The sequence below is a fragment of the Scyliorhinus torazame genome, chromosome 5 (assembly GCF_047496885.1).
Source record: "Scyliorhinus torazame isolate Kashiwa2021f chromosome 5, sScyTor2.1, whole genome shotgun sequence".
Lineage (NCBI taxonomy): Eukaryota > Metazoa > Chordata > Chondrichthyes > Carcharhiniformes > Scyliorhinidae > Scyliorhinus > Scyliorhinus torazame.
In genome coordinates, this window is record NC_092711.1 from 155,097,042 (window position 1) to 155,107,993 (window position 10,952).

Here is a 10,952-nt window from a genome sequence, read left to right on the forward strand (position 1 = left end):
CTCTCTTCCCTGTCTCTACGAGCCTTTTGGCGATGATTTCTCCCCTAATCACAGCCTTCAGTGCCTCCCAGAACGTGGAAGGTGAGACTTCCCCGTTCTGGCTGTTAGTGATGTACTTACCGATGGCCGGTGATGTTTTCTGGCAGGAGACCTTGTCGGCCAAGAGCGTCGTGTCCAACCTCCATGTGGGGCATTGGGCTTGTCCCGTCTCCAACCTCACATCCATGTAATGTGGAGCAAGGTCTGAGATTACAATCATGGATTATTCCGCTCTGACTATTTCTGGAAGCACCGATTTCCCCTCAACAAAGAAGCCGATGAGAGTGTAGACCTTGTGTACTGGTGAGAAGAACGAGAATTCCTTCTCATCCGGGTGTAAGAATCGCCAGGGATCCACTGCCCCCTCCTACTCCATGAACCGCCAGGGATCCACTGCCCCCGTCTGCTCCATGAACCGCCAGGGATCCACTGCCCCATGAACGTTCCGAGTTCCCTCGCCATGCCTGTCATTTTCCCTGTTCTGGGATTGATCTGTCAGTCAATGGATCCTGTGAACAGTTGTGAAGTTCCCCCTCTCATGATCAGACCGTATCCCCTCTCTTCCATCTACCCCCCCACCCCACCGTATCCCCCCTTTTCTATTCTCCCCCCCACCCCACCGTATCCCCCCTATCTGCCCCCCCACCCCACTGTATCCCCCCTCTTCTATTCTCCCCCCCACCCCACCATAACCCCCCTCTTCTATCTCCCTCCCCACCCCACTGTATCCCCCCTTTTCTATTCCCCCCAACCCACTGTATCCCCCCTTTTCTATTCCCCCCACCCCACCGTATCCCCCTCCTCTATCTGCCCCCCCCCTCCCAGATGCTCTCTTCCCAGTGGGAGATGTGCCGCAGTCCCGCTCTCTCCCGTACTTCCCGGCACTAGCTTTCCCGCTGGTGTGTGGCCCCCCACCCAGGATCGATCTGACCCCCTCCTACACCCGCTCTGCTTGTGCCCCTGCTGTCTCCTCCTCACCCTCTCCTGCGCTCTGCTGCCCTCGCCTCCTCCCTCCTATGAGCTGGCTCTCCTGTTCATTGCGAGGTGACGCAGTCGGAGCGACCCGTGAGCCCTGTCGATCTCTGGCGGTTTGGGGAAGCTGTCCCTCCCAATCAGGTTACCCAGCGTTTGGGCCACGTAGTCGATTGGGTCCCTGCCCTCGATCCCCTCTGGCAGACCCACTATCTGAATGTTCTATCTCCTTGACCCATTCTACTGGTCCTCGATCTTTTCCAGCTCTCGAACTGTGCTCCCCTGGGCTTCCAGTTTCCTCCACATGCCATTGAGCATCTTCTGCATGGCGGCTAGCACCTCCGCCAGCTTGACCGTCACCCTTAACTCAGCCTCAATGTCATCCTTCATTGCGTTTAGTTCATTGGTTAGGAACATCCTCCATCCAACGCCTGGTCGGGGGGAGGGGGGCTTGTTTTATGGGTCGCCGGTCTCCCGCTCGCCTCGTGGGGCCGCCGACCCGCTTGCTCGCCGCTCCTCTCCCTTGCTGCAGTTTCTGTGACCCTGCAGCCTTTCGAGATGTTGCTTCCTGGCATTTTGTTGTCCGCACTATTGTTGAGGGTGAGGGGATGTTGAAGTCTGGCTTTGCAGCTAAATTCGGCCGACACTGCCTATTTTTCTGTTGTATGGAGAAGAGCCACCTGATGTGTGACTACTCAGCACATCCCCGTCACAAGTTCCCTCTCTTTTGAATGTTGACTTGAAACTGCGATCTTATGTTTTGGCGATAAGGCTGGAGGACATCTTTCCAACAATCGTGCGGGAGGACCAGACTGGGTTTATACGGGGAAGATTTTCCAGTAACAATGTTGGAAGGTTGCTGAATGTGATTCAGACTTTTCAGAAATATGCATTGGATGGGCTGGTGATCTCCTTCGATGCAGAGAAAGCTTTTGCTCGAGTTGAGTGGAATTATCTGGTGTATCCGCTGTGAGTCTTCGGGTTGGGTGAGGATTATATTGAGTGGATTCAATTGTTATATCACAGACTGGTAGCAGCGGTGTTCACCAATGGTTTAAGGGTGTCGAAGTTTCAGCTTCAGAGAGGAACTAGACAGGGCTGCCCTCTGTCCCCCTTGCTGTTTGCGTTGGTCACTGAGCCCTTGCCAGAGGCTATTAGATCGGATCCTCTGATATCGGGCCTGGAGGGTGGGGTGAGGCAGCACAAATCACTGTGTGTGCAGAGGACGGGCTGCAGTTTGTGTTGAACCCCAGTGTTTCAGTCCTGGAGTAGTGGATAGATTTTTAAAAAGTATTTTCATTCAGATTTTAACATTTACAACACATAACATTACAAAGTAAAACCAACACAAAACCCCTAAACCCACCCCAACTCCCGAACCAACCTCTCCACCTCACTCCCTTCCCTCCCCGCTAGCAGTTGACGATAACCAGCTCCTTGAAATGATAGAACATAGAATCCCTACAGTGCAGAAGGAGGCCATTCGGCCCATCGAGTCTGCACCAGCTCTTTGAAAGAGCACCCCATGTCTCCACCCTATCCCTGTAACCTATTAACCCCACCTACCCTTTAATGTAAGCCGACAGAGGCTCCATCTCCCTGCCCCTACCCCACGCCTACTCTGCGATCGCCGCCCAATAATAGTATAACAGGTTCAGCAGGGCCAAGCCCCCTGATTGTTGCCCTCTCTGATTCACCGTCTTCCTAATCCTTGCCAACTTATCTGCCCATACAAACGATTAAACCAACCAATCCACCCCCATAAAGAACAATTTCAGCAAAAAGACCATTAGGCACGGAGATAAAAATAAAAACCACAGCAAAATGTTCATCTTAAACAGCTGTACCCGATTGTGGATAGATGTAGTGACTTCTCTGGTGAGAAGATGAATTTTACTGAGTCAGAGGCCATGCTGGTGGGAGGAGGGGGGTGTTGAAGGGTAAGCCTCCTCCTCTTGCTAAGTTCCCTTTCAGATGCCCCCCTTGGGATTTAAATGTCTGGGAATGTCGATGTCCCCCTCTTTCAGACAGCTATAAGGGACTAATTTTCCACAGCTGATAGTGACTATTAGGTGGGACCTTGCCCAGTGGTCGGCTCTTCCGATTTCATGGTGAGGGAAGATCGCCTTCATTAAAATGAATGTGTTGTCCAGACTGTTTTACCCTCTGCAGAAGTGGCCTATACTGCTGTCGACCAGAGTCATTAAGGAAATTAATGAAATGATTAGTACATTTATCTGGAACAAAAATAAACTTCACCTCAAGTTTGTTAAGCTCCAATCACCAGGAGCTAAGGGAGGTTTGTGTCTCCCAAATATCAGGCTTTATCAATTGGCCTCTCATCTTAGGTTCATCCGGAATTTGGTTAGGATAGACCCAAGATTCATCAGGCTCGATATGGAAGCAGACCAGCCAGTTATCCCTCTATCCAAAACTGGCATAGACTGATTACGGAATGTATCCCATTGCAATTTTTAATGTCTGTACTTCATTCTAAGTCTGATGCATCTGTTAAATTATGAGACCCCTATCTCAAATACATGTGCTCCAATTTGACTGGCTTGCTCCTCCAGGGCTTTCAATTCAACTGAGCCCAGAGTAGGGCACAGTGAGGCACAGTGGTTAGCACTAGGTTTGATTCCTTGAGTAGCTGTCAGCGTGGAGATGCACATTCTTCCTATGTCTGCATGGGTGCTCTGGTTTCCTCTCACAGTCCAAAGATGTGCAGTTAAGTGGCTTGGTCATGCTAAATTGCCCCTTAGTGTCTAAAGGTGTTAGGTTAGGTGGGTTGACGATGATCAATGCACTGGATTATGGGAATATTGTGGGGTGTATGCCTCAGGGAGTGCTTTTTCTGAGGGTCAGTGCAGACTTGAAGAAGAACCTTCTGCACTATCGAGATTCTGTGTCATCTATGTTATTTTAATTTGACTATGCTGTTAGTCTGTTTTGTAATATTTTGGGGTATGCGCCCTGCATTGTTATTCTTCTGTTTTTATATAATCTTACCCTCTTTCCCCACTCACTATGTTAACCTGTTAACTGGTTGTTCAATGAATCCGGCATTTCATATAGCAGCTCTGGTCCCTAAAATATCCTGCACAAATTAATTTTGCAATGTGTTGCTTGTATTTATGCGGCAGTATCAGTTGTGCTACACTATCCCCATTTTCCATCAATATTTCTGTTCGTCTGTTGCATTCATTATTTAAAAAATGGTTTAAAAAATATATATATATTAAAAATCTGTCCAATTCATCCTTGAATATATTCAGTGACTCCGACTCCACTGGTCCCTGTGGAAGAGAAATCCAGAGACTAACAACCCTCTGAGGGAAGAGATGACTGGAAATATATAAATAGCGACAGTACAATATAACACAACCAGAAATAACAATAAATGTATTTTATTACAGAACCATAAATAATATATCTAATCTGTACCATTTAAAAGTACCAGACATATCTCTGTCTGATATTAATTTACTGTCTCTTAAATGTCAGCCATCTCCAGGGGAAATCAGCCCTTTAATTGTGAACATTGGGAAAGAAATCACCCTTTTAGCCAGACAAATGAATGTGTCAAGCTGAGGGAGCAAAGGGTGTCAATGTGTTTAAGAGAGAGAGAGAGACCTGGGCCAAGCTTTGCAGAGTCTGCACCCTCCCGGGATTCACTTCCTTTCCCTTCAGTTGCTGCAAGTGACCAATTGAAGGTCAGAATGAGAAAAGAAAGTGTTTTACTCACAGATGTTGGCGACAAGAAAGGTTTTTCCTTCACTTCCGCTGTGACATCACAATGGCGCCCTGCCTGAATCAACCAATAGGAATTACTCTATTCCACGTTATCGTCATCGGGTTCCAGTGCGCAGGCCCGGCGCTCCCCGCCCCCACCCGTTGCTTCGCCCGCCCCCTGAACAAGGGAGAAAAAAACCGACAACAGAACCTCCTCGAAACAAGGTTTCCAGGCAACCGGCTGACGGCCAGAGCAAGATGCCAATCGGTGATCGCCTCCTGCCCACGACTGCGCATGTCCAAGGGAGGGGGAACTGCGCATGTGCGAAGGATAGCCCGCCTCCTGACCTTTTTCCTGAGCTATTGACCAATGGAAAGAAAGAGTTGGAGGACCGGAAGGACTCTTGTCCTCCAGCTAATCAGCGCGGGCTTTGTGTAACTGCTGGATTGAACTTCACAAGTTCTTCCTGTCTCCAACATCTGTGAGTAAAACACTTTCTTTTCTCGTTCTCACCTTCAATTGGTCACTTGCAGCAACTGAAGGGAAAGGAAGTGAATCCAGGGAGGGTGCAGACTCTGGAAAGCTTGGCCCAGGTCTCTCTCTCTCTCTCTCTCTCAAAGACATTGACATCTTTTGCTCCCTCAGCTTCACACATTTATTTGTCTGGCTAAAAGGATGGTCACAAGGAACAGAAATAATGCTCCACACCCGCCAACACATCACCAGACTGCTCAGACTTGTATAATCCTGCATAGAATTCCCGAAATTCTTGTTTATTTCCTCCGTCTTCATGGCCCTTTTCCTTCCACCAAGCCACACAGAGAAAATCGCTCCAAAGTTGGCCTTTGTATTTGCTCAAGAACTTCACACGTCTGGAGGGGGAAATACCAGGGGCCAAGTTAAAGAAAAGGAAGAACTCAAACTCTTCCTTAAAATGTGTAGTAAATGAAGTACCTCTTGTCAGGAAGGCACCAAACCTCCACTTTCTCGAGTAAAAGTTCCAGTGGGGTGGGGGGTGGAGGGCGGTGTGGGGGTAGTGAGGGGTGGGGGTGGGGGTGGGGGGGGGGGGGGGGATGTGAAAATGAAAATATTCCCTGTGGTGCAGGAGAACACCGTAGAATCGTCCTCGGCACAAAAAAGTCATTGATTCTAGTACGGCATTGCTGTGGGACTGGAAAGAAGGTTAAATCTCCACCACTCGGGTGCAAAGTCCTCCAAACATCCACATAACCCACCTCCTCACAAGCTGAGGCCAACACCCTAGCTTGAAGTGAGGGGAGGGGGAGGGGTGGGGGGGTTGGTTACTGGGAGCTTATCTACCAGAGGATTTAAGTGGCAGTTGAAGTCGCCAAATGTGAGTTGAAGCCACCTCTGCAAAATTCACAAAAGCCTTCGTAATTAATTCCGGGAGCAATTTGGGGTCCATAAACATTCATTATTGAAACAACATCTCCATGCATCGAACCTCTAATGGTCACATATCTACGTTCTTTATCCTCCGTGCAGGTTTCAACTTTGAAAAGGATATTTTTATTAATAAAGATTGCCACATCCCTGCTACTTGATGAAAAAAGAGGCCAAAAAAAACCTGCCTCACCCAATTCCGCCTCAATTTAAAGTACTCCTCATCACAGAATCCCTACAGCGCAGAAGGAGGCCATTCGGCCCATCAATTCTGAACCTGCCTTTGAAAGAGCACTCTACTTAAGCCCATGCCTCCAGTCTATCCGAATCACCTAGTATTCCTACCCAATCTTTTTCAACACAAAGGGGCAATTTAGCATGGCCAATCCACCTAATCTGCACATCTTTTGGACTGTGGGAGGAAACCGGAGATCCTAGAGGAAACCCACAATGACACTGGGAGAATGTGCAAACTCCACACAGCCAGTCACCTGAGGCCGGAATTGAACCTGGGTCCTTGGAGCTGTGAGGCAGCAGTGGTAGCCACCGTGTCGACCCCAATTGAGTTTAATCTAGATGCGTTTCGTGGAATAAAGCTATGTCGACTTTCTCCTTAAGAAAGGAGGCAATCATCTTCCTTCTGATAGGGTGATGGATGCCCCGTACATTCCCTGAGAAAATTTGCAGATTAACTGCCGCCATTAGTTTGGCAACAGAGAGAACAGGAACAGACTTTCACGCCACAATCGGGCGTGCTCCATTACCCCCCTCTCCAACCCACTTTACACCACAGGCACCAAAGTCTCCCCAAACTGCTCCTTTCACAGCCCCGTCTGTACCAGAGTAGGATAAAGTCAACAACACATAAACCCTCCCATAATAACAAAATACAAAAATACAAAAGAATCACCACCACAGTAGATCCAAGGGGATATTCCTCAATAAGACTGAGGACCCTGAGGATTAACCCCACAGCCAAACTGTTGTTACCCTCAGGATACCTTCTCCAAATTGAGGAGAAGAAAATAAGGGCCAACAAGGAAATGGGGATCGAATGTCCTTCCCGCATTTTAGACCCACCCATGAAAACCTGCATCCACCACCACCCACCCTTTGGCAATGGCGCCACTCGGTTCTGCCATGATTAACGCTCGGATAATAGAAGAAAGATGATGGATAATAAGCACACGGCACATCTACCATAACTGAGATAAGATAATACGAGTCCCTGGAACACTCGAGGAGAAGAAGACATTCAATCGGCGCTCACAGAATAACAACTCCCTTCAACAGGATAAAAGATAACAAATTCAGACAACAACACCATGATAGGGAAAGAGTTTAGATTAGAGCCTGAGTTAGCCTGAGCTGCAAATCATCGCTCCAAATCCTTGCCATTCTGGATTTAATGAAGGCCAAGGCAGTAGTCGGATTATTGAAAGACTTGACGGAGTTGTCGGATACAATTTTCAGTGTCACAGGATAAAGCGACATAATTCACTCCCGCAGCCTTGAGTTCCCTTCAAACTTCATCGAAGCCTCGATTCTTCGTTTGTGTGGCTGCCGAAAAGTCCTGGAAGAAGGAAATCCTCACTCCCTCATGGAGCCAGGTCCCACCTCACCTTACCCGTCTCCAGGACCTTCTGGTTATCTTTCAAGTTGTGGAAGTGAATGATTACAGGCCTGGGATGAAAACTATCCCTCAGCCTCAAAGACAGGATCCGATGCCCATTCTCATTGGAATCGCCCAGGCTTCACATCCAACTTGAGAAACGTGGCAGCCGGTCCTCGAAGAACCTAACGTGAGCCTCACCCTCCACACCTTCTGGCAGGCCGACGACTCGGATGTTATTTCGCTGACCCTGGGTTCTCCACGTTCCGGGACTACTGCCACTGGCCAGTTTTCCAAGGATTGAATTCTTGCCTCCGTCAAGGAGGCATCTTGCTCAACTTTCAGGATTCTTTCCTCGGGATCATCGAGCCTCTTCATGGTGTTTTGAAGCTCGGCCTCATGAGCTCACAGATATTGAGTCAGCACACTCGGCCTCTGGTCAGTAACACGGCTGATAGTAATAATAATAATCTTTATTGTCACAAGTAGGCTTACATTAACACTGTAATGACATTACTGTGAAAATCCCCTAGTCGCCACACTCCGGCACCTGTTCGGGTACACAGAGGGCAGAATTCAGAATGTCCAAATTACCAAACAGCACGTCTTTCGTGATTTGCGGGAGTAAACCGGAGCACCCGGAGGAAACCCACGCTGACACAGGGAGAACATGCAGACTCCGCACAGACAGTGACCCAAGCCGGGAATCGAACCCGGATCCTTGGCACTGTGAAGCAACAGTGCTAACCACTGTGCTACATTGCCTCAGTCATCAAGTATTTTCAGGAACAACATTGATACGTTTTTAGATATTGAAGATATCGAGGGATATGGGGATTAGTGTGGGAAAATGGTGCTGATTAGATTGGCCAATGAGCTCATTGAATGGTTGCGCAGGTTTGATGGGCCGAATAGCCGACTGCAGCTTGTATTTGTTATGGCCTCTGTGTCCAGGACAGGAAGCAGTGAGCATGGATCTGTCAATCAGCCTGAATCAGCACCTTCAGGAGGATTGGGAGGGTGAATATTAGATACAGCAGAGTGAGAATGGAGGGAGAGTGTGTGGGATGGAGATTTACAGCTTTTGAGGAATGAGAGAGAAAAGAATGTTCTCTAGGAACAAGAATTGTCTGTTCTGAATTTCTATCCTGTACTGACAGTGATGTCTTTTGTAAATTGCTTTTACAGGATATTAGAAGAGGAGGAATTACAGACAGCAATCACAAATATCACGTCTCAATCTGACTGAGTCTCTCAATTCCTTGGAACTGAATATCACAAGACTTAGAATCTAGAAGGAGAAATGTTTGTCTATTCTGTCGGCTTCAAAAGATTTTAACCATCAGTGTGACTGGAAAAGCACCGAGATACACACACCCGAGTGAGAGTGTTCCAGAGCACCGACTGTGGAAAGAGCTTTAACCAGTTACACAGCCTGAAAAAACATCACACCATTCACAGCGGGGAGAGACCGTACACTGTGTGGACGAGGCTTCAACTGAGAGTCAAACGTGGAGAAACACGAGGACACCCAAAACATGGAGAAACCGTGGAAATGTGGGGACTGTGGGAAGGGATTCAGGACTCCATCTGCACTGGAATCTCATCGACGCGTTCACACTGGGGAGAAGCCATTCACCTGCTCTCAGTGTGAGAAGGGATTCACTCAATTATCCCACCTGCGAAGACATCGACGCATTCACAGTGGGGAGAGGCCGTTCACCTGCTCTCAGTGTGGGAAGGGATTCACTCGGTTATCCTGCCTGCGGCCACACCAGCGAGTTCACACTGGGGAGAGGCCGTTCACCTGCTCTCAGTGTGAGAAGGGATTCACTACTTTATCGAGCCTTTGGAGACACCAACGAGTTCACACTGCGGAGAGGCTGTTCACCTGCTCTCAGTGTGAGAAGGGATTCACTGAGTTATCAAAACTGTGGATACATCAGCGAGTTCACACTGGGGAGAGGCCGTTCACCTGCTCTCAGTGTGGGAGGAGATTCACTGAGTTATCCAGCCTGCGGACACACCAGCGAGTTCACACTGGGGAGAGGCCATTCACCTGCTCTCAGTGTGAGAAGGGATTCACTACTTCATCGAGCCTGCGGATACATCAGCGAGTTCACACTGGGGAGAGGCCATTCACCTGCTCTCAGTGTGAGAAGGGATTCACTACTTCATCGAGCCTGCTGATACATCAGCGAATTCACACTGGGGCGAGGCCATTCACCTGCTCTCAGTGTGAGAAGGGATTCACTACTTCATCGAGGCTGCTGACACACCAGCGAGTTCACACCGGGGAGAGGCCGTTCACCTGCTCTCAGTGTGAGAAAGGATTCACTACTTCACCGAGCCTGCGGAAACACCAGCGAGTTCACACTGGGGAGAGACCGTTCACCTGCTCTCAGTGTGAGAAGGGATTCACTACTTCATCGAGGCTGCTGACACACCAGCGAGTTCACACCGGGGAGAGGCCGTTCACCTGCTCTCAGTGTGAGAACGGATTCACTACTTCATCGAGCCTGCAGAGACACCAGCGAGTTCACACAGTGCAGAAGGCATTAACCTGCTCTTAGTGAGAGAAGGGATTCAGATATCCATACACCCTGCGGGAACCCTCGCGAGTTCACACCTGGAAACTGCTCTGAGCAGGGGAGACATTCGATGATCCCTCCCAACTCCGGAGACACTAGCGAGTTAATGCTGGGGAGAGACCATTCATCTGCTCTCAATGTGGGGAGGGGTTTTGTGATTCATCTCACCTGTTGTGACTCCCAACAAGTTCACAATAAATTCCAGATGTTGGCTCCGTTGTTATTGTTTCTGCTCTCACTGACATCCAGGACTGCATTCTGTTCATTCTGACATCTGGTGAATGGTGATGATTGGAGGGTTTCTTTCTGCTGGACTGGCCGGTCTAACACCTCTGCCTCCGGTGGGCTGACCATTTTTGAGGTTAGTTGCGATTACCTGGTTCCAAGTTTGACGAGGAGCACAGAATGAAAAGGTGTTTGCACATTGTAAGATATTTAGTTCCCAAAGCTGCCACGTTGCCATTAAGATGAGCTATGGTGGTTACATGGGGCGGGATTCTCCGACCCCCCCCGCCGGGTCGGAGAATCGCGGTACCGGAGATTCGGCGGGGGCGGGAATTGTGCTGCGCCGGTTGGCGGGCCCCTCCCGGCGATTCTCCGG

At 49.0% G+C, this 10,952-nt stretch overlaps 1 protein-coding gene across 1 annotated transcript; it reads left to right on the plus strand.

Annotated features, from left to right (window-relative positions):
- The first annotated feature begins 4,913 nt into the window (after nucleotides 1-4,913).
- On the plus strand, nucleotides 4,914-10,570 carry LOC140420179 (uncharacterized). The gene is made up of 2 exons (XM_072504204.1): nucleotides 4,914-5,225; nucleotides 8,949-10,570. Exon 2 carries the CDS (start codon nucleotides 9,299-9,301, stop codon nucleotides 10,331-10,333), a length of 1,035 nt encoding a protein of 344 aa, XP_072360305.1. The 5' UTR covers nucleotides 4,914-5,225; nucleotides 8,949-9,298; the 3' UTR covers nucleotides 10,334-10,570.
- The last annotated feature ends 382 nt before the right edge of the window (nucleotides 10,571-10,952 follow it).